Here is a 22,627-nt window from a genome sequence, read left to right on the forward strand (position 1 = left end):
CTTGACCCTATAGCCGCTCCCTACAGGATTCTGCAAAAGAGTACCGCACACAGGCCCACTCTCACACGTACCATTCACTTCAGATTGCTGGTGGTGGCAGTTAGGGGCCAGGGAGGTCCAGGGGAGGGGGATCCTCCTTACTTCAGTATCTCAAAGGCACCTGGTCTCCTGGGCTCCCCAGCCTCTGGCCAACTCCTTGTGGTTCACCACTGATGGCCAAGGTCAGGTACCTGTGTGCCACATAGCACCTGAGGTCTGCCGGGGCATCATGGCCCTAGAAATGTCATTCTCTCAGAAATCCCAGCCCTGGAGCGAAAGAGGAAAAAACATAACTGATCTGTGCAGTTGAGGAGCAGTTTAATTAAAAACAAAAAGAAACGGAAGTGAATTAGCCCAAAATCTTCCTGGGCACCATCACTGGCAGAGGCGGACCGGCGAGAGGAGGAGAGTGGGGTCCCCTCTTGTTTAAGTTCTGTTGTCATGGAACCCTCAGGCTTGATATGGGGTAAGGACTTCTCGCAGTCTGGTGTGTGGCGAGCGTTGGTCTTTGTTAATTGATATGGGGAAGGGTAGTAATGAATCTACGGAAAAGGGCTGCTGGCTTCTGCGCTGTTTCACAGGGTATTTAAAGTAACAACACCTGACAGTTTACCAGCAGCTAAGAAGTTTTTCTGCTTCAGAAAGCAAAATATTTTAGGAGTTGTGCAGCTTGTATAAATGATTTCTAAAAATTAGGGTGCAGCAAATAATGCACTTTTCAGCAAAGAACTGAAGGCTTCATCAAATCATAAAGTTAGCGAGTGGCGGGAAGGCAGGGGCGGGCCCATGGGGTGCAACGCAGGTGTGCTGTGTAGCCCGTCATCCTTGTTTAATTTCCTTTCTCCCTGGCCCCAATTTGAATTGCCAAAATATGTTAGATTGCAGTGCATTATTTCATTTGCCTGCTTTGTAATTCCTCTTTACCACAAACAGATGAAAAACATAGCACTAAAGCAAATTGACAGCTCTTGAAATGAGAAAGATCTTTATCCTTCAGAGTGTTGATGTAGAAATAAGTGAAAGAAAAACATGCTTGTTGGGTCTTGAAGCAGCTTGGAACGGTACCTTTATTTTTAAGGGTAGACGAGGGTTTTTCTCTCTCCCTTCTTTCTTCCCCTTTAGAGAGTTTTGTAGCTTGGGGGTTACATAGAAGGGTTGGTTTTCCTGTCAATACTCATTTACAGAGATCTGAGCCCTTATTTGGACATTAGGAGCAGGTGAGATGCTTTCCAACCTGGGGGTCAGCAGAAGGAACGTGGGGTATTCAGGTTGACTTCAATACTTCAAAAAAGCCCTGGCCAGTTTGGTCCGTGGTTAGAGTGTCAGCATGAGGACTGAAGGGTCATGGGTTTGATAACCGGTCAAGGGCATGTACCTGGATTACAGGTTTCGCAGCCCCAGTAAGGGTGCATGAGGGAGGCAACCAGTCCATGTGTCTCTCTCATGTCGATGTTTCTCTCTCTCTCTCCCCTTCCTCCCTCTCTGCCACTCTCTCCAGAAATCAATGGAAAAAATATCCTCAGGTGAGGATTAAAAAAAAAAGTCTTAAAAAAATCTATTAGCCATCATGCTTACCCTACCCGAAAGAGCATGAGAGCCAACTAAAATGTCCAGGTATGCTTGCTTAGGACAGCCCTAGTCACCCCGTGCTGTCAGAAACCCCAATCTTACAATTATGAAAAGTCTTGACAAGTACATTTCCATGCTTCAGAAGTAGTAATAAGTAAAATGTGTTTGATGTATGAAGTATCTCGAAGCATAAGATCCCTGTTTCAAAAATTAAAACAAAAGAGGGGGGCCTTGGTGGCTTAAAGAAGAAAGTTGGAAATCACTGGATTTGATGTCTTTTGTATCTGAAATTTTTTTCTTTATCCTGCACAATCTTTCTGAAAATCAATAAACACTTACTGTGCACTCATTTATGTATTAGTGACTCCAGTGGGTGCTGCAGGTTTGCAGAGCTATCAAATTTTCTGAGGACCAGGGAAGACAATGAGACGGGTGGGGAACTGCCAACACAGACAGACAGATACTCATGTGATGATAAAATAGTATTTCAGAGCGTGATATGCCCGTGCCAGGTATGAGACACAGGTAAAGGATGTGTCTTTCCTCTGTAGAAAGATGCTTATTTATGTGCACTGTATCCAAATCAAGAGAAATTAAGGCAGAATTATTGGCATTATTAAACTGATTGCTACTGGGTTTGTTGAAATAATGAGCCCCCTTGTGGTTTTAAAAATTTTTTTATTATAAATTTTTATTTTTCAATAGTGTCGGACTCACAAAAAGTTGTAAAAATAGCACAAAGAACTCTTGCGTACCCTTCACCCAGTTTCCTATGATATCTCCCATAATCTTAGCACACTGTGAGAACCAGGGAATTGGTGCTGGTAGGCCATGACCTCTAACAGGCACTCGTGTGTGAGCGTGCACGCTTGCATGTGCACGGTTTTCTGAAATCGTATTGCTTGTGTAGTCTCTAGTGACCATCGCCACGGTCAGGACAAGAACCATTCCATCCCTGAAAAGAAACTCCTTATGCAATAGCCACCTCCCTCCCCCGCCGTCCCTGGCAACCACTAATCTGTTCTCCATCCCTATAATTTTGTCATTTCGAGAATGTTTTAGAAATGGAATCATACAGTATAGAAGAGCCTTTGAGACTGACGGTTTTCCGTCAGCGTAATTCCCTCGGGATGCATTCAAGTTGTGTGCCGGGAGCAGTTTGTTTCTTTCTGTTGCGAGGAGAGTTCCACTCTAGGGTGTTCTTCCGTTCCCCGTCCTCTGTGAAGTCTGGGTGATTTGCATACACCTCATTACAGCACAGTACATACAGCAAGGTACCACGCCTGTGTGTGCTGTGTACTGGCCATAGCAGGTGCCTTCCTGTATGTCATTTCTCTTAAGGTTGAGGGGAAAGTTCATTGTGATCATCACACCTTTTACACGCAGGCTTCGCCGCTCTGGAAAGCCTGGCCCAAGATTGTGTGTGGGTGGGATATGAGCCCAGGCTCCTTTTACTTCCCCACTCGAGCCTTACCTGGAGCCGTGGAATCTCGGAGAGGCAGCTTGCTCCTCTGCAGAACAAGTGAGCTGGACTTACAGCTTTTTGGTTCTTTCCAGCTCAAATATTTGATGATCTCTGAATGCGAAGTAACTTTGCCAGGTGACCGAATCTGTAGCCTGTTGCTGCACTTGAACTTCATTCTCAGCAGCATTTTGGAAGATGCTTTGGGAATTTAAAAGTAACAAAGCAGAATTCCTTGAAAATAGTTGGTGATTCAGACCTTCCTTCATTCTGCTGTTATTTGATAAGGTCTTTGGAAGTCAGGACATGAACTAGAGCACCTGTGGGGCCCTGGGGGTGACTAGGGCCCTGGGGGTGACGTTAGGGACCAGGGGGCCGAGGAGATTGGCTCTCGCTCTCAGGCTGCCTTACAGGGAAGGAGCAGGTGTTTCTTCAGATGCCATTGAGCCCCGTTAAGAAGCTCTGGGGCGGGTGGTGCTTGGTGCTCTGATTCAGGTGCCTGACACCACGCAGTTCACAGGATCCTGCCGTGTGCCAAAATGGGGCTTCAGATCCGAGGACGCTACTATTTCAGGCATCTCAGTGCTACTTCTGCTGAAGTCAGGCCTGAGCAGCTGGATCAAGGAGGTGGGGTGGAGACACTGAGTTTTTGAAGCTCCAGAAAGAGTTCAGAAGAGCCCCTGGAGAAGGGATTCCTACACTGAGAGTCACTTCTAATCCTGAGTCTGAGTTTCTGAGACTAGTGGAACCTCCTCTCCCCCAGTTCCCAGCATTCATTCCAACACTGGGCTGAATTCCTCAGCATCACAGGCTGGTGGGGAGGGAAGGGCCTGGGGTTCTGGAGGTCCCCGTGACCTCTTCACATCACCTCCTTCCTCCCCAGGTGCAGTCAGGAGAGAGGCAGGGCTCTGGAACCTGCTGGACCAGTCTACTTCCATCCCAATGGCGGGAGACAGTGCGGGGTAGGGAGCCTCCCTGGCACAAGCCTGTCAGAAAGTCCAAGGGTCATTCCGAACCTGAATTGTTTTCATCTGTGCTCTGCAACCAACTCTGTGTTGGACAGAGTCGTAAGCAATATTGGCTTGATGAGTAAATGTGTCACCTTGGCAAAGCTCGCTCTCTCACTCATTCTCCATCCTCACTGGCCATTCTGGTTAAGGGGCCCAGGTGGAGGTTCACCCACAGGGCCGTGCACCCACCAGCTTCCTTCCTCAAGGCCCTGGGCTTTCCGAGGTGCAGAGAAGCCCCCTGTCCCATCGTCACGCCATGCCCCCCGATCCGCCCCATTCTCCAGGCAGGAAGTAGATGCAGGTGGCCCTAGGGATTGAAATCAGGATTGGAACCTAGACTTTCCAAGCCTACAAAACCCCTCTCCCCTCCCCAGGCTTATGGCTGCAGCTACGCTTGTCACCATTCGAGATTGCATTGGCCACAGGAGATGCGGATGATTTTTCCATTTGGTCCTGATGTTTATTTCATGCCCATCAATATCAGCCTGTATTAGGACAGATGAGGTGGTTATTTACAGGCTGTGCATTTTCACACTTGGTAATTATAAACCCTCCCCCTGTTCGGTCAGAGTCGTAGAGATCTATTTTGGCAATTAGCAGTTTAGTATTTGTTTAATGGGAATGCAAGAGAGTGTTACGGCACATCAGCGCTCCACTAATGATTCGCCTGTCTCCTCTGGAGCTGGCAGGTTTGGGCCTTTTTCATGGTAGGTAAGGCCTGATGGAGAGAGGCTGGAGGGGGAAGAAAGGAGCATTTGGCAGCCTGTGCACACGCTTGCATACATGCACGCATGCACGCACGCACGTGCTCACAACCAGTGCCGTAAACAGGCCATGGGTTTCCAGAGCAGAGCAGCCGCCACTCGAAGGCGCCTCACACAAGAGGCCATTAGGCCAGATGCCATTTCCGTGTGACAGCTGTCAAGCCTGCTGGAACCAACTGCTTCTCCTCCATCAGTTCGTGCCCAGGCCTCTCTCTTGGGGTCCCGGGCTTTGCCAGCTCAGACAGAAGGGAGCCCCTACCCCCCGCCAGACATTGCCCAGGCAGACTCTCGCTTCCCTTGCTCAGTTTTGAGGTGGGTCCTCCTGGGACTGCTCCCCCAGGGATGTGCTGGTTCTGCTAGTGGCTGTCCCTTTCTAAAAGGAAACATCCCCCGCTGTTTTTCTTTTCACTTTGCCCTTCTGATCATCCCCACTTCTGAGCCTATCACTCTCTCCTTTGTTATCCCATCACCTCTCTTAACTTTTTGATAGGGTTCTAAGGCAGTGTTTGTTGATTGATTCATTGAGGAGACAATGACACTGTAACCAAACAAAAAACAACAACAGAGGTTCAGCTGCCTGACACAGCAAAAGCGAAAGCAGGTGCTGATGCAAAAGGAAAGAGGCTTTATTCAGGAGCCACACGACCTGGAAGAATGGCGGGTTCCTGTCTCAAAGACCACTCTCTCTTCCTGCTCACGCCCACCATTCTAACAGGGGTAGGGAGGGGAGGGCGTTTATTTCTATCCAATTATCTGTGTAGCTTTTGGCACACTCAGTGCAAGACCCTCCTCTTGAGCCATCTTGGTCAGTGGGAGAGACTCCCCCAAGCTCCAACTGACTAGCTACAGCAAGCATGTCAAACTCACGGCCGGCGGCCCGCATGCCTCGTTTCCTTACATGAGGCATGTGGCCTGCGGCCAAGAGTTTGACATACTTGATCTAGAGCAGTGGTTCTCAACCTGTGGGTCGCGACCCCTTGGGGGGTCGAACGACCCTTTCACAGGGGTCGCCTAAGACCATCGGAAAACACATATATAATTACATATTGTTTTTGTGATTAATCACTATGCTTTAGTTATGTTCAATTTGTAACAATGAAATTGGGGGTCACCACAACATGAGGAACTGTATTAAAGGGTCGCGGCATTAGGAAGGTTGAGAACCACTGATCTAGAGTAATAGTACTATGCTAAGCCCTCGGGATTCAAAAAAGTAGAAGACGGTTAAGGGAGACCAGTAGAAAGACAGAGGGGCTTATCTGGTTTTAAATCTCGACTCCACCAGGTACTGCATGTGTGATCCTAGGCAAGTCAGCTGCAGTGAGCCACAATGTCCTCACCTACACAGAGCGGGGCAAAAGTAGGTTTGCAGTTGGAATGGAAAATTAGGCAATAATTAATAAATAACGATACAAGAATAAACTCTGTGTTTCATGTACTCCCAGCTATAAACCCACTTTTGCCCCACCCTGTACAAGGGTGTGATAATATCTACCTCAGAGCTATTGTGATAATTAAATGAGCTTTTTGCAAATTGCCTGTGAAGCTCCAGTGAGTGGTGGCTGTTATAATCATTTCAGGGGCACGAGCATTTCATAACTTAGAGCCTGATATCTGCTGGTGGACTCAGGATCTCTGAGCAGGAGGCTTTGCCTTCTGAATCAACAGGATAACGTTTAGAGACCCCAACCTCTCAACTCCCATGGACAAGTGTCCACTTGTCAACTCTTAACTGCTGTCTGGTGAACACAGGTGTTTATGTGTTTAAGTTAAAAAGTAAATAGGGAGCCCTGGCTGGTTTGGCTCAGTGGATCGAGTATTGGCCTGTGGACTCAAGGGTCCCGGGTTCGATTCCAGTCAGGGGCATGTACCTTGGTTGCGGGCACATCCCCAGTGGGGTGTGTGCAGGAGGCAGCTGATCGATGTTTCTCTCTCATCGATGTTTCTAACTCTCTGTCCCTCTCCCTTCCTCTCTGTAAAAAATCAATAAAATATATATATATATATTTTAAAAAGTAAATAGGGAAAAGGAATGACCCCACAAGAATTTTTTTTAAAGTAAAAGTAGAAAAAAATAGGATTAGTAAAGAAGAGTCTTGCCAATGGGGATTTTCTGGCCTTCTGTGAAGAGTTTAGGAAAATGTACTTAGCGCTCCAAACTAAAGAATGGTAATATTTGTCATATGTATTTTACTACAATAAAAGGGGAGCTTAGGAAAAGAAACTGAGTGGACTGTTTCTCTTGTTATTCAATTAAAGGCATGGGCATGAGTTAAAATAAGATGCACTTTCAGGTGGATACAAACTAGAAGTTTTTGAATAAAGCAAGGAAGTGCCTAACCCAGTGGTTCTCAACCTTGGCTGCACATTAGAATCACCTGGGAATCTTTTTAAAATCCTGATTTATGGGCCGCATCCTCCGGAAATTCTGTTTCTTTGTTACTAATGTTGTGGCCCCACCCCATAACAAAGAAACAGAATTTCCGGAGGGTGAGGCCCAGAAAGCAGGATTTTAAAAAGATTCCCAGGTGATTCTAATGTGCAGCCAAGGTTGAGAACCACTGGCCTAACCGGTAAGCTTTGAGGGTGGCTCCATGCTGCAGTCTCCCTGCGGCAGATGCACAGAGATGGGGGTGGCTGAGAGGCGCGCACGCCTGCAGCAAGGAGGTGACAAGCACCTGAGATGGGGCAGGCAGGCAAGGGCTGGCCAGGTGAGAGTTGGACTCAGGAGACCAGCAGCTGAGTCCTGGGCCCAGCCCCTGCCAGCTCCAGTGAGGAGACTGAGGCTCAGAGAACAAGAACCTGGGGTTGTTGTGAGGACCAAAACGATAATAATATATGTGAAAATAATTGGTGGTGGTGAGAGGAAAGCAACGAGTCTGTTATGTCTTCTTAAAGTCCTGTATCCAGTTTCTGGGCTTCTTTCGGAACAGAACTTTGATTCTCTTATCCTAAGACCAAGACGAGGTGAGGCGAGTCCCCTGAACGCAGCATGTGGTAAAGAGCTGGCTGTCCCTGACTTCTGGCAGGGGGTAAAGAGCCATCTGTAGGCAGCCGGAGGCCCACGTAATACCCTTCTATTCAGAGCCCATCTTCACATGTATGCGCTGTGATTAAGGCTCAACTCAGCTGTATTCACCCATTGAGAACAGGGGTTCTCAGCTTGGGCTGCACCCTGGAATCACGGGGGAGCTTTAACCGCTCCCCTGCTGGGCTCCCCACTCCAGGGTGCTGTTTAACAGGTGGGGTGGAGCCTCGGCAACAGGGCTATTTAAAGTTCTTCAGGTGATCCTGGTGAGCAGTCCAGGTTGACAACCACTTATCTGGACTTCAGTGAGCTGATGGGATTTCCCCGTCGGCTTCCTGTTCTCCTCCATTCTTCCCATTGGACGGTGATTACAGAGACCAGCCTCACGCTTTGGTGGCTGGAGCTTATTGACTAGTCTCATTTCTATAAACTAGACATCATTTCTGGGCTTCGGGGCAGGTGTGCCTTGTTTCTGCAGACTGGTTGGGAGAAGTGGAGAACAGCGCCATCCTAGCCTGAGACAGCCCGGAGATCAGGCTGCCTCTGTGTCCAGCACAAACGCCAGCTCCTCTGTCCTGGGCAGGCAGCCGGCCTCCTATATACAAGTCTCCACTCTTTTGAGTTTAGTGCCTTGAGTTTATGGAGCATAATGCGGCCTGTGAAGTCCCACGCTATAGTATTGTGGTATTACATTTACAAGCATTTATTTAAACTAACACTTGAAGCGTTTGAGTGGGAGCAGGAAGCGAAATTCAAGGGCATTTGTTCTGGGGGAGTTTGAAGAGCTGCATTTCTTTTTTTTTCTTCTTCTTCCTTCTCCCTCTTCGTGTCTGGCCAGATAATTTAAGGATCATTTGAAGTGCCATTTCCTGCTGGGTTCTTGATATGTATGGTGTGTGGGTGTCTGTATTTATATCCCAAGAGGCGTAGGAAATGTCTCAGGGTGTGCTGGCCACAGCAAAGCTCTGGGGCATCCTCACAGAGCGGAGAGTTTGCAGAGGTCTGGTGGTGAATTCCGTGCTCCCAGCTGTCCCAGCCGGTTCTGCGGTCCCCGTTAGCATTCCAGGTAGAGAGTCTGTGCGAATGGATCTTAGGTGACCACCTCATACAGTTCCCTCCGTTCACAGATGAGCAACTGAAAGACAGAGATGGGAGGTGACTTGTCCTCGGTGAGATCCGTGGAGATGGCAGTAGATCCTGGGTCCTGCCCATGGCTCTGTGCAACCCCGCCCGGCACGCTCCGCTGCCTCCCGGCACCTGCTGAGTTATTACCAGCAACTCGCCCATTTAGCCACCTCCTAGGAACAAGTTTTCTTTGTTCCCGAATCGACATCATTCACTTACTGTGTCGTTGGGGAGCCAAAACCGCAGGCAGGAGAAGCAACAGTCCGGGGGTACATTCTAGGGTCCCAGCCTTTGGCCATCCAACTTGACAAACAGAAGTTTTGATCTCTCCTTTCGGGAGCTTCTTTGCTTTGAGACTTGAAAGGTTTCCTCTTCAGTTAGCACAGGAGCTGGCTACAGTCTCACCTCTGGATGCAGTCAGCACCATCTGGCTGCTTCTAAAATCACCCAGCAAGGATGTCTGGCTCACAATAAATCTTTTGACTCATTATAGAGAGGGTTTGCTCATTCATTAAATGAATTAGGATTAGAGAGGCATCACCCACTGACTTGAGTGCTAATTATTGCTGATTTTCATGGTGCTCATTTAGTGAGGAGCATGTTGCCAATTTCTCTTTGGTGCTCCTGGGATCTCAGCCTCCACCCTTGCTGCTGGGGTGAGATTTAGAAGTGGTCCCTTCACACCCTAATACCTGTATTCCACTCGCATTGCGGAACCTGATAGTTTACAACTCAGCCCACTTTCTGCAGTTTATTTCCTGCCACCCCTTTTCTTGCCTTTGTTCATTGTCTGGAATTATTGAAACTGCCTGTGTATCTTAAAAACTTTTTTTTTTTAGAACAGGGGCCATGTCCGAGTTACCAATTGCTGTAAGAATGCTGTGTAACAAACAGCCACAAAAACCTCCGCAGCAGACAATAGCTGTTTATTTCACGTGTCTAGAGTCCACGGGGAGTGGTTCTCCTGATCGTGGCTGGGCTTGCTTGCACATTTGGGGGTTGACTAGCTGTCAGCGAGGCAGGCCTCAGCTGGGGCAACTGAGGGGACTTGGCCATGCTCCACGCGTCTCTCACCCTCCAGCGGGCCAGCCTGGGCATGCCCTTCTCAGGGGGATGGCGGAGGTGCAAGAGAGAACAAGCCGAAACAGGCACACCCTCTGCAGGCTGGGAATACCATTCTCTCCACCTCACTTTATTGACCATAACAAGTCAAGTTCAGATACACGGGATAAGGAGGTAGACTCTGCTTCTTTGGGGAGAGGAGCTGCAAAATTACAGGGTAAAGGGTGTGCGGCCATTAGAGCAATCCCCCCACCAGGGACCTATATAATTTGCCTCTTCTTTGTACTTAGGCTGAAGCTCTGCAAACAGTGAGTGCCTAATAAATATCTGATGCATGAAATTAATAAGTAAAGTTACCATTAGCTAGGTTTTCTAATCAAGACTGAATTGGCCAAGTGATGCACACATGAGCTGGTGTATCTGTTCAAAGGGTCCTGGTGGAATCCGAATGTTTCCTGCATTGGTTGCCAAGAAGTCCCTCTTCTTGTCTTCTTTCCCATCATCATTCTCAGGATTGTAGACTATAAACATCCAAGAGACGGGGAACAAAGGGGCGAACGACTGCCAGACTGAAGTGCATCTCTTGCCCCCGGGAGAGAAATTTGTTTCCTGTATCGAGCGCCGAGTGTATGCAAAGAGGAGGAAGCGGCTCTGCCCAGTGTCTTTGACCTTTGCTCTTGTTTCTCATCCCTAGAGTAGCACCCAGAAAGTGGTCCACAGGCCCGGCGCGGCATGAGCCCTGCCCGGGAGCTGGTTGGAAATGCAAATGCACTGAATCAGACACCCTGGGGGTCTGTGTTTTCACAAGCCCTCCAGGTAACTCTGAGGTGGATGGAGTTCGAGAAACCCTGCCCCAACCCCAGGCCATCGAGCTAACATTATAGCTCCCGCTGTTGACCCTCGGATGTGATGTGTGCATGGTGCACGCCTCAGAGAATGTGACAGAAATATATATATGTTCAGGACACCCTGGTGTTCAGACCACGTTGGCTGTCCTCAGCCATCTCACATCCAAGTTCCTTTCTCCTGCTTTGTCGTTCGCTTAGATGCACCAATAGAATGTCAGGCTGCGTTTCCAACCTGCCTTACGTTGTCAGAAGGCACATCTCAAGGTCAGGACAAGTTTCTTCTCTCAAAGCAGACTGGGCATGTGCCAGGCTGTGGAACAAATATGCTGAGGTTCAGATACCTCCCCTCCTTCCCACTTGTGATCCCCGGGACCATGAGGCCAGTGGGCCCCCATCTTTAGTAAAAAGAAGCCTGTAAGGCAGGGGAGGGCACTGTCAACCCAAAAGAAATCTCAGTGCTCACCTTGAGAAGGAGAGTGGTATTCCTTGAGGATGCATTTCACAAGGGTTAAGGGTTAGTGACCTGAGGTCAGGGGAACCTGTGTTCAGCCCCACACGGCCCTGTGTTCGTCCAGCACCTGAAATGCCTGGTCTGCATGCTGAAGTGGTGGCTGCACAGCCAGCTGATCTACCTGGGTTTCGTGTGTGTGTGTGTGTGTGTGTGTGAAAAGGGGGGGGGGCACAGACAGACAGACAGACAAAGATGTCAGACACACAAAGGTATCAGCTTGCAGGCTCCTGGATTGGATACCAGTTACCTTGACTGTGCCCCTCATTTCCCCGGGACGGAGGAGACGCACACAAGCCACTTCTGTTTGATTCACATAGAACCGTGAGAACAGCCCGCATGTGAGGCCGTGCTTTTCATTCTATTCAGTCAGCCTTTGTGTATTCAAATTCTTCCCGTTTCAGCTCTTGCTGTTCTGCCAGATTTCCATCGCATTGATGGCTTCTCTGAATTAATGTGTTTCGCAATCGCTGAAAAGTTTTCTCTCCCCCAAGCACCGGGGCTTATCCAGATTGATTTTAACCCCCTTTCTCTTTCCTCTCTAGCTATTTCTTAGATGTTTTATTTTGTAAAGTGTTAATGGAATTCTTCTCTCGCCCTGACACTTTATCTATTCGGGGGTCTTTGCCAGTCCCATTGTACAGCTGGACTACAGAGGAAAGAGCTCTATTCGTTCCAACAATGGTTGCCCTAAAAAATGTACACGGCTCCTCCCCCTCGCTCACCAGGCTGAGCGAACGTTGGAGGGCAGCGTCAGAAAATGCCCAGACTTAGAAAGAAAAAGAGGGAGCCAGTTACGTACTGATGAAAAGGGGGTTTGAAAATATATTATTGTAAAAATTCAAAATGTTTATTTCCTAAGGGGATCTGAGTTTCAGCACCAAAATATGGCCAACATAGAAGGAAGGCTGTTTTTCTTACCGTTAGACATTTTTAGCTCAAAATAAGGACTTGGCAAACATTTAGAAAATACGGAGAAGGGTGGGAAACAGATGTCACATTTACCTGCGCGATACCCAGCAGGCCTCCCCCTCCCCCCACCCGCACCCCAGGCATTGGAATTCTAATGGAGGCCCAGGGTCTGAATCTGCAACACCATATGCTCAAGTGCGACTACTCTGTGTACAAACAAACCAGTTGGTCTTCTGGTGGTTTTGCCTGAGTGGTGCTCGGGAGGCAGACGCTGTGTTGTGTGTGGCCTCAGCAGGCGCCCGGGAGGCTTATTGAGCCTCTGGCCCAGGAGAGGTCTGCTGAAGGCGCCCCGTCTCCAACTAGCATCTCCTACCCCCATCAGCCTGATGCCCAAAGAGAGAGGGCGGCTCCCTGCTGGAGGAGCACTCACCATGCAAGGCCATTTTCCTCCCAGTGACTGACTTCAGAAATAGGGACCAGAAGGAGAAGGCCCCAGGAGCCTGTTTGTGCAGGCTCGGTTGCTTAGCAACAAAACGGGGCCCTGACTCCAGAAGAGAGTTTTAAGTGAGGCCAGTCCCTCCGAGGTTTGTGTCTGGCTTGCCTACCCCCCTCTTCCATTCTTACCCTGACTTTGCTTTTCCCCCTGTTATATTTGATAGCGTCTGGAAAAATGGATTTGATTTGTCTGGAGGCACCATTTTAAACCTGGTGTTATTGCTTTATCCAGTGTCTTCCCCCCCCGTCGGAGACTATGGTCTGGGAGGAGTGAGGAATGAATAACCTATGATTTCTTTTCTCAGCCAGCTCAGCTCAGGCCCCAAGCCCATTTGTGAGCCTTTGAGCTCCTGTGAACAGTGCTCAGTCCTTTCTAACCACAAGCACACACGGAAGTCGCTCCAGGCTGAGCCTGCTGCCCAACACGTGGTTATGCTAAGTGGAAAGACTAAAAGACCAGTGATCTTTTTTCTAAGTTTTTGTATTTCCAAATAGTGTTTAATGAGCAACTAGGACTTCTATCATGGAACCCCCCTATAGACTATCTTGTGTATTTTGTTCACATTCCTAACGCAGCTCTATTCTGTATGTGTTTTGCAGGTGGAGGATGCGATGCTGATGTTCGATAAGACCACCAACAGGCACAGAGGTAAGACCCCCAGTGTATGAAGGTTGCCCCTCTCACCTCAGTCCCACAGACAGAAGGTACAGTGACTATTCCAGAATGAAGCAGATGGAGTCGACCATCTGTTGAAGACCGGTATGAATGGAGGGCGACAAAGAGGCCAGAGACTAGACAGTTCAGACAACCAGTTCCTTTCGGCTCGGGCGCTGTCTCTGCATTGTGCAGCCACACCCCGCGTCGTTCAGACATACCTCTCTCATCCGGGCTTGCTCAGTCCTCGCCGAACCTCAGCACTGAGTGATCCGAGTGGAAATCATTCACAGTAATTACTCAATTGAGTTTCCAATTTGCATTGGAGGAGGTGGTTTGGAGCACACTGTCAATCTAAAGAGCCAAAAAGAGAGAAAAGCCTTGCAGGCTGGTGCGATGTGGGAGCCGCGCAGACCAGGGGGTGCCCTGTGCCTCCGGAGGGTCTGGGGTGCAGCTGCGCTTGCATTTCCTCTTGTGCTCTCACTGCCCCACCCACGTCTCAGGAAATGGGTCTCCACCTGGGGTCTGTGAGCCCCGGGAACAACACACAGAAGGTTTGATGTTTGCGCTTTTCTTGGGAAAGTATCCCGAGCTTTGGACAGATTCTCAAAGGGGTCTCTGACCTCCATTTCCCCCAAAAGAACATGTTAAAATTATTGCTTTAAACAGAAAATTGGAGGGAGCTAAAAAAAATCCACCCCAGAGGAAGTAGGGTCAAAGGTTATGGTTCAGCGTTCTGTTCCGGTGTCAGGGGTTCCTATTAACAGGGCAAGATTCCTATTAACAGGGCGTTAATGAGCAGAGCTTCCGAAGGGGCGGTGGCAGGAAGCAGGAAGCGGCGCTCTTGAGAGGAGCTGGAGTGAGCGAGCGGTGTTTCCTTGCCACTTGGATTGCATTTAGATGTTTCTTGTGTTGTTTACACTCTTGCTGTCACCTGTGATTAGAAGCAGTTACCCAGCTCTGACGGTCTGTCTCCTGTTCCGAGCAGGCAGGCTGAGTGAAAGGGAGGAAGGAGTGGGAACCGTCGCTGGCAGGGGTGGGAGCAGGAGGCGGTGTCCTGAGTGCACCGGGTAGTCGGCCTCTCATGCATCATCTGCAGCGTCCTCAAAAGGGAGAATGGAAAATTGGGCAGAAAACTGGGGTGTCAGCGGCATGTATGTTGGGAAGAACTGGGGAGGAGTCGGGGGGGAGGAGTAAGGAGAGGCAAGGAGAGAAAAGAGCTTACAGGTGAACATGTCTCTCTGTCCCCTGCATTGCTCAGGAGTGAGAGCAAGAGAGTGACAGTTATCCTGCAGCAGCATCCACACTGCATCTGTCCATATGGCTTCCACGGGCATTGTCTCTTTACATCTTCACAGCGGCCGCAGGAGGGTGGCTGTAATGCTGGGAAAGTCACTTCTTCATGCCTCAGTTTGCTCATCTGCAAAATGGGGATGATACTAGTACTTCCTAAGGCATTGTTCATTGTCACCTGTGCCTCAGTGTTAGCTCTTCTTATTATGTTATCATCTTCTCCATTTTGTTGAGAAAACCAAAGCTCAGAGGGGTAACTGCCACTCCCAAGGTCAGAGCAGGCACTCAAACCGAGGACCGCCGCTTTCAGATTCCCCTCTTTCTCTGTTGTCTCCACATGGGGATGGGTTTGTTAAGAATGTTTTTGTGTGTTTATATCCAGGCCCCTCTGAACGTGGCACTCGTCTGGGGTTCAGTGTTAGAATTTGTAATCCTGGGAGATTCCCCAGCGGCTTCCAGGCAGTGTTGTTGTCGTTCTTCTTTGAATGTCAATGAATGAAAAGGTATTTTTAATCTGGAGGAGATGATCAGCCTCTCATTTCACCCTCAGAGATGTGCAGGGAATGAGGTTTGTTCTCTGAGGAGTGCAGTGACTCTCAGTGGCCAGAAACTCAGGACATCGGGCTCCCGGGGGCCGGGAAATGTTCTCTCTTACTTCTAACTCCTGCTGTGGGCATCCCTGGGTGCAGCGGTGGGGTAGCGGCCCCTCTGTGACTGGGTGAGGGAGGGTTTCCTGTTGTGCGGTGGAGGAAGCCCCAATCCACGGCCCAGTGCTCAGAGCAGGCCCTCCCAAGTCAGGACTTCTGGTGGGCATGAGCGGGTAGGGGGTGGGCAGAGGCCCTGGAGCATGCATGGTCCTGCCTCAGCCGAGCAGGCCCTGCCTGGCCTCCTTCTGCCCTGCCAGAGTTTCCAATTCCCATGGGAGATGCCAGACCCCTTACATCGCTAATGGAGTCAGAACAAGATGACAGGTGGGGTGTCTTAGTCAGCAATTATTAAGAATTTCAAGATGACACCAGAGCATTCAACCCAAAATGGAGCCCTTCTGAGCAGGGGGGCCGTGTGTGAATGCACAGATCGCCCACCCATGAATGCATCGGTGGGGCCCAGCCTGATGCTGCTGGGGCGGGAGAGGAGAGGCAGGAGGGAGGTGCGCCCAGAAGTTGCACCAGGAAGGCCCTGACGCTGCGGAAGCCTGCTCCCCAGTTCCTCTGGGTGGGTGGGAGCTTGGCCCCTACACCTTTCCCAGCCCCTCAACAGCTGAGGAGGAGTTTCTCCTTGAACTGGGGGCTGAAGCTGGGGCGATACTTCAGTGATTCAGAGCAGTTAGGGGAGGAAAGAAACAAATTATGTGTATGGATCCAGAGGGGGCCAACCCTGGCCTGATAGAATGTGCACTTGGAATCAGGTGATAAGCACAAGAAAATAAAATCCTCTGCAGCCACCTTGCCCAACCTTCCCTTCACCTCCTCAGCTTCCTGGTTGCTACGATCTTATCGAGAGGAAAATGCTGCAGCAGCAGAAGCCGAGGACACCTCCCAGACGGGTGCTGCCTCGGGCTCCCTTCTTAAAGAGCCCGGCCATGAGTCTCTCCGGTCGTCCCAGCACTGGCTCAGCCCACATCCAACTTCTAACCGGACCTGCCTGCCGGGCAGCCTGGGGCGTTGGCTCGTCCCGAACCCAGGCATTCTGAAAACCTGTGTCCTTGGAACTGTGGCAGCTGCTGTCAGGGAAACTTCCAGGGCCTGGTCCTGGCCTTGGTCGGGTGCAGCCAGCCACACTGCCATTATGAGACAGAGGTCAGGGCAGAATTTCCACTCTTTGCCCCACAGCGGCCCCCTCCTGCCCGAGTTCCCTGCTGGTCTTTAGGGACGAGGGTGGCCCTCAGTTACATTGGCACAGCAGTTTCTTCTGTTCCCATAATACATCTGCACTTGGACCTGCTGGCACCATGGGAAAGGATTCAGGGGACAGAAGACAGTGAGCCCCCCCCCCGCCCCCCCGCAGGATGTGTGTCCCCTGCCCTGGAACAGGAAGAAGATTGAGCAGCAGCTGACTCACACAGAGGGACCCCCTCCCAGCTCCGCTGCCCCTTGATTGCAGAGGGGGACATTTCCCTAGCCTCTCTGAATACCTCAGGCTCCTGCTCTGGAAACCTAGGAACTGGGTGGAGGAGCTCAGGGCCGGACATATGCTTCCAGCTTTTAGCTTTTTATCTGAGAGACTGTCCAAGATGAATTCCTTTTTCTATTTTAATTTTCTTTACTAGGGAAGGGAGGTGAGCAGGTGTAGGTTGTTCCCCCGAGAGGAGGGTTAGCGTGCAGGAGTGTCCCTGGTGAGGCGGAGAAGAGAGGCAGAGCCCACCTGGGATGCTCTGGGGAATTCTGAAGGCAGCTGTCCCCAGCTGGGGTGAGAGGGCCGGGCTTTGCACCTGCTTGTTCATCGGTAGTTGGATGCAGATGTGACCTTGGGCTTGTCCTGAGGAAATCCTGGAGGGGCAGACCGCCGGGGTCTTCCTCCAGCAGTGGGTCCTGAAGGGGGAACAGGGTCCCCTCCGCACACACCATGTGGTCTAGTGGGTTCTGAGTTCACCAGGCCATGTGAAACAGCACTTCCTGCGCACTGAGGCACCAAGTACTCCGCACAGTGCCCGCACGCACTGTGGAATCTCTGCGACAGTCATAGGTGAACCCAGCTGCCCGAGTCCCACTCTCGTCAGATGTAAGCCCAGCACCGTGCTGGGCGGGGGTTTAAGCAGGGGAGTTGCTGATTTTAAGGACTTGAGCACCCTCCACTCCCACTCTTCTTAGTGGACTACAGCATACCTCCATTTCCAGAGGTAGAGACTGAGGCACATAAAGTTTTGGATTGCCCAATAGGTTCCTATAGCCGGGCAGGAGCTGAGCCGCTGGTAGAAGCTGGGGCCTTCCTCAGCCTCGCCCGCCACCTTATTTCCTGGCTTCCGGGGGATTCTTTGTTACAGGAGAAGGCGGGTGGTGGCTTTCAGATTTCTCGGTCATTTCGTTTGCTCTCTGGAAGTTATTGGAGGTGGTCTGGAAAATATTGGGCTGATCATCACAGGATTTAATCATGGGGGAAGTTTGTTGCTTTATCCTTGCAAAACTCAGATAAGATCGTGAATTCAGCATTAGTATCGATCCCAGAGTGGAGCTGGCGGGGAGGGGCCAGGAGGGAGGAAGCCACAAGCTGCTGTCCTTTCTTCTATTCCCTCTTTAGTTGGCAGAGATTGAGCCCAGAGGGAGGAAGGGCTGTGGTTCAGGTCTCTCCCCACGTCAGCCCTGTTTGAGAACGTGGGATGTGGAGAAGCTGGTTGCTGAAATAACATCTCACACTCACCTCCTTCGGGGGGAAGGGAGCCCCTTCCATGGGCATCATTCCAGGGGAGCCTCAGCTGTTGCTCCCCTTGGCCCCAGGGCTCGGGGACCATGAACCGTGCACCGCTGGGCCCCTCTATGTCTGGCCCATCAGGGGAGGCCTGGGTGGTCGGGGGCCCAACGGAAAATGAGCCTGTGTCTCTGAAGCTTATCGGGTGCCTGGTGAGGGTCAGCTGGAGAGGGAGTGGGTACAGAAGGGCCGCAGCCTTCTCCCTCCCTGTGGCTTCCATTACCCAGCAGGCCTGTTTGCTCTAGAACAGGGCCAGAGGCAAGGAACAGGATACACCAGAGAAAATAAAGATCAGTGTGATGGATGACTCCTCTCCCAACTGTTAGCAGTCGCTTATTAAGTGCAAGGCTAATGGCTTTGGAGAGGAACCGCGGCTCAGACACAGTGTCCAGTCCCCACAGGGCCCCTCGCTGTGCCGACCTCAGCCCCACAGTGGTTTTGTGACCCGCAGACGGACCTTTCCCAGGGGGGCTGGGAATGCACAGTGCTGGACCCACGCAGCCCGAGGGAGGAGCTTTCTGCAGGCTCAGCCGCAGGGCAGTGGCACTGAGCTTGGCTTCTCCCGTGAGCCTTACAACGGCTCTGCCCCCAAAAGCAGCTGGCTGAAGTTTAAAGCCTTCATAATTTGTGTAATCAGTTTATTTATGAAAATGGTGCCAGGAAGATGGAGCTGAAACTGTGATAGAAGATAATGCTTTTCTATGGAGAAAAAACAGTCCTTAATGTCCTGACTACCTGCCAGACACTCACTTTTGAAATTGACCTCTGAAGCCCGTACCGACTCTTTTATGTACACTAAAATGATTGAGAATCACTGTAGTGATTTATGTGCTTTGGTGCCTATTTCCTAAGGCAGGGGGCGGGCATGTATGAAGAGTTCCACAAAGGTGTTAAATTAAATTAAAAATAAAACAGCATTGCTTCATTCGGAGGGTGGGATGTTGAAGATAACGCATTCGTGTTTTTCCCAATGTGATCCCAGCATTCTGACTGTTTCCCTGGGAAGGAGGCTTGGGACTCTGCAACCCGTAACTGTGACATTGTGGGCTGGGAGAAGGAGTTTGGGTGGAAGGGTCCTTGGAGGAGTAGAAGGTGGGATTAGGGTTCCAGGAATCACACTGGTGATGACACTGGTGCTGAGGTGACCTGAGGGCATCTTATAAAATTCTGCTCCCACGGCTGGAGGATTTGCTGCTGGGTCTGCCTTCCCCGGGGGGACTGGTGCCCTTTGCATTTCCCCACCTCTCAGGTCTGCCGGCTCATCCCTGTGCTAGTTGCTTCCATCACACTCCACCCCAAGTCTGAGATGTGGGCTTTGCCAGAGGCCATGCAACCTTGCCCGCCCCCTGGCGCCCAGTACCTGCCCCTCAAGGCCTGGCCTGTCACCTGACCCATCTCCGCTCCTCCTTAAGTGCTGAGGTAGAAAGTGGGATGAGGGTTTGCGGAATCACAATCAAGGAGTCCATGAGGAGTATGCAGCAATGGAGGGTGAGGGCGGGGAGGGGGTGAAGAACCACAGCCCCCACCCTGAGCCATCTTTCAGAGACCAGCGCCCGGAGCTGTCTGCACATTTTATTTTCTCGTTAAATAAACACCATTAGCCTTCCCGAGAAATCGGTGCAAACATGACCTCGCAAATAACCAATTAAAAGGGGAGGGTTGAAGGGGAATGTGACTTTGAAAACGTGTCGAGGAGGGCATTAAAGATTCCTGGAGACGCCCCAGCCCTGGCAGCATCGATCTGAGACCGTGATTTTATTCCTGACAGGAAAGCTAGGAATGCGCTTTAATGTTTCCCCCTGAGTTAACCGAGTTCCGGAAGCGCCCATTCCGGGCTGTCTCTTGAGATATTCATCGACACAGTAGCTTGGTTTCTCTTCACCTGCTTTGCTCCGTAGACGGGGAGGATTACAAAACCCTTAACTCGCTAGCAACGGGGCTGGGGACAGGGGTGCCCAGGGCCAGGGGAGCTTGTGAACCCGGGGACCTTGGCTCCCTGGAGGCTGTCTGGTTTCTTTAGCACAAGTGTAAACCCTAAACTTCTTTCCTTTGGAATAAAAGCTCTGGCACCAAAAGGGCGGTGAGCGAATAGGTCTCCCCGACCCCCTCCTGGCGGTGGCCCCCGGGAGCAGGGAGTGGGCCCGGGGTCAGCAGCTGCACTGACCCAGAAGTGACTTTTTGTGGAGGGACAAGGAGGCTTTTGTTCGGCCCTGTTCCCAGAGAGGCCCAGGCTCTGACTCTCGTGACATGTTTTAAGATCTCGGTGAGGGAAGAGCGTAGAGGCCTGACGAGAAAGGAGCCTTCAGCTTGGTGACCTGATTGAAAGCACCCCCTTTCTTAGATCACGGTGCTGCTAGGGGTCATCGCGGGTAGGCTCAGGGAACCAGAAGCGGGGGTAGGCTGCCTCCTGCTGGGCCCGAGGCTCCTGGGGAAGCCCAGGTTACTCCGCTTTGAGCCTTGCGGGTCAGAGGGCGTACGCCAGCTCATCTGAAGCTGTGTGTCGGCACCGGGTGCTTGAGAGAGTGTCGGCTTCCATGCCGGCCGTGCTCAGTTTCAGCCCAGCTTCCCCTTGAGCCCCGCGTGGCTCCCTGTGGAGTGGCTCCCCTCTCCGTAGGAGGTAGTGAATCAGCTGGTAAAGTGCCCACAGCAAGCGGTAGTGCCCAGTGGTCTTACTTCTTTCTTTTCCCCCTTAAAGGAGACCATCAGTTCTAACCTCTTTAGATAAACTAAAACCTGTGTTTGAATTTTTAAGACTCTAGTCTTTAAAATAATTGTCCCCCTCTCCTCACACACAAAATACCTGCTTGCATGTACATAGAATATTTCCGAGAGGATACCCACAAAGCGGGCCAGAGTGAAATGGCACACGCTCTGGACCTTGAATCTAAGCTCTGTGACGTAATAGCTGTGTGACCGTGGCAAGTAGCTTTACTCCTCTGTGGCTCAGGCTTCTCATCCATAAATAGGAACGATGATGTTGGGCTCACCTGAGGTATACATCAGTCAGTGTGACAGCAAGTCCTCGAGTGTGTTTTATGTGCATGTGCATATACTCATAGATTGCAAATATACATAAAGAAAAGACAGCATTTGCTTCTGTGGACGAGGATTCAGTGACCACAGGTACAGAGAGGCGGGAAACTTGTTATTGTACACGCATACAGAGAGGCGGGAAACTTGTTATTGTACACGCATTTACCTTTTGCATTTTTGTGCCATGTGCACTCATTACCTATTCAAACATTTACTTTCTTATTGTGAGCTTTTAAAATTCATTTCAACTTAAATTGTAAATGTAGTGATATAACAAGGTGGCTGCTGTCACTGTACCTTGTTTCTGAAGTTCTGTGTAAATGTTTTCACACTTGGTTGTGATTGTGGGGTCGGTACGATATGTGATCACACTTGGTTGTGATTGTGGGGTCGGTACGACATGTGGTGCCTCAGACTTTGGAGGAGGTATGGGCCCTGCTTCGTCTGAGGTTTCTGTCCTGCCGGGCGGAGGGACTGGGCAGCTCCTTACAAGACATGATTGTATGCAGCCCAGAATCCTTTGCCTCTGAGTCGCCTCCGTCCTTTTTTTTCCATAAACAGAGAGTCAGATAGATAAATGAGGATTTTCTTAGTATTTCCTGCTCCTTCCAGACAACGTGCTATTAATAGACTAGCCAGACTCGCCCAGGTCTGAAAGGAAACCAGTTTGCTTGAGTTTATTCCAGACCAGAGGGGAGACCCTTCGTTCTAGGACAGTGATGGCGAACCTATGACACGCGTGTCAGAGGTGACACACGAACTCATGTTTTTGGTTGATTTTTCTTTGTTAAATGGCATTTAAATATATAAAATAAATATCAAAAATATAAGTCTTTGTTTTACTATGGTTGCAAATATCAAAAAATTTCTATATGTGACACGGCACCAGAGTTAAGTTAGGGTTTTTCAAAATGCTGACACGCCGAGCTCAAAAGGTTCACCATCACTGTTCTAGGAGGTCAGAGTGCTTTTTAATTTAACAGGAAAAAGAGTTAAAGGCATCTCCCTAAACCATGTGGTAGCTGTGTCCTGTGGCTTACAGCTTAAGAGTCAAGGCAAGTACCCCAGTTAGTGAGGCCCCTGGGTGTCTGGGCCCTGTGACAATCAGGTTAGAGCTTAGGTCTGAAGTCACACCACTGGGTTCAAATGTTAGAGCTACCACTAATGAGCTGTGTGACCTTGGGCAAGCCACTAAACTCCTCTCAACCTGTTTTCTCACCTGTAAAATGGAACTAACATTATTAACTCATGGACTGGTGAGGCTTAAGTGAGATCATCTGTGGGAAGCATCTGACGCTTAGGAGACTACCTGTAAATTTAACTTTATTATTATAGTAAGTACTGTTCTTTTACCACTAATAAGAATACTGTTGCCCTAACCGGTTTGGCTCAGTGGATAGAGCGTCAGCCTGCGGACTG

The 22,627-nt window shown here is 50.2% G+C and overlaps 1 protein-coding gene across 14 annotated transcripts in view; it reads left to right on the forward strand.

Annotated features, from left to right (window-relative positions):
- MSI2 (musashi RNA binding protein 2) overlaps window positions 1-22,627 on the forward strand; it is a 346,479-nt gene that overhangs the window by 210,167 nt on the left and 113,685 nt on the right. For all 14 annotated transcript variants that reach the window (XM_023759582.1, XM_023759581.1, XM_006095600.3 and 11 more), the window contains one exon: window positions 13,423-13,471. In XM_023759582.1, coding sequence (XP_023615350.1) covers window positions 13,423-13,471 — 49 coding nt within the window. The remainder of the gene's footprint in view (window positions 1-13,422; window positions 13,472-22,627) is intronic.

Source organism: Myotis lucifugus, unplaced genomic scaffold, assembly GCF_000147115.1.
Source record: "Myotis lucifugus unplaced genomic scaffold, Myoluc2.0 scaffold_158, whole genome shotgun sequence".
Classification (NCBI taxonomy): domain Eukaryota; kingdom Metazoa; phylum Chordata; class Mammalia; order Chiroptera; family Vespertilionidae; genus Myotis; species Myotis lucifugus.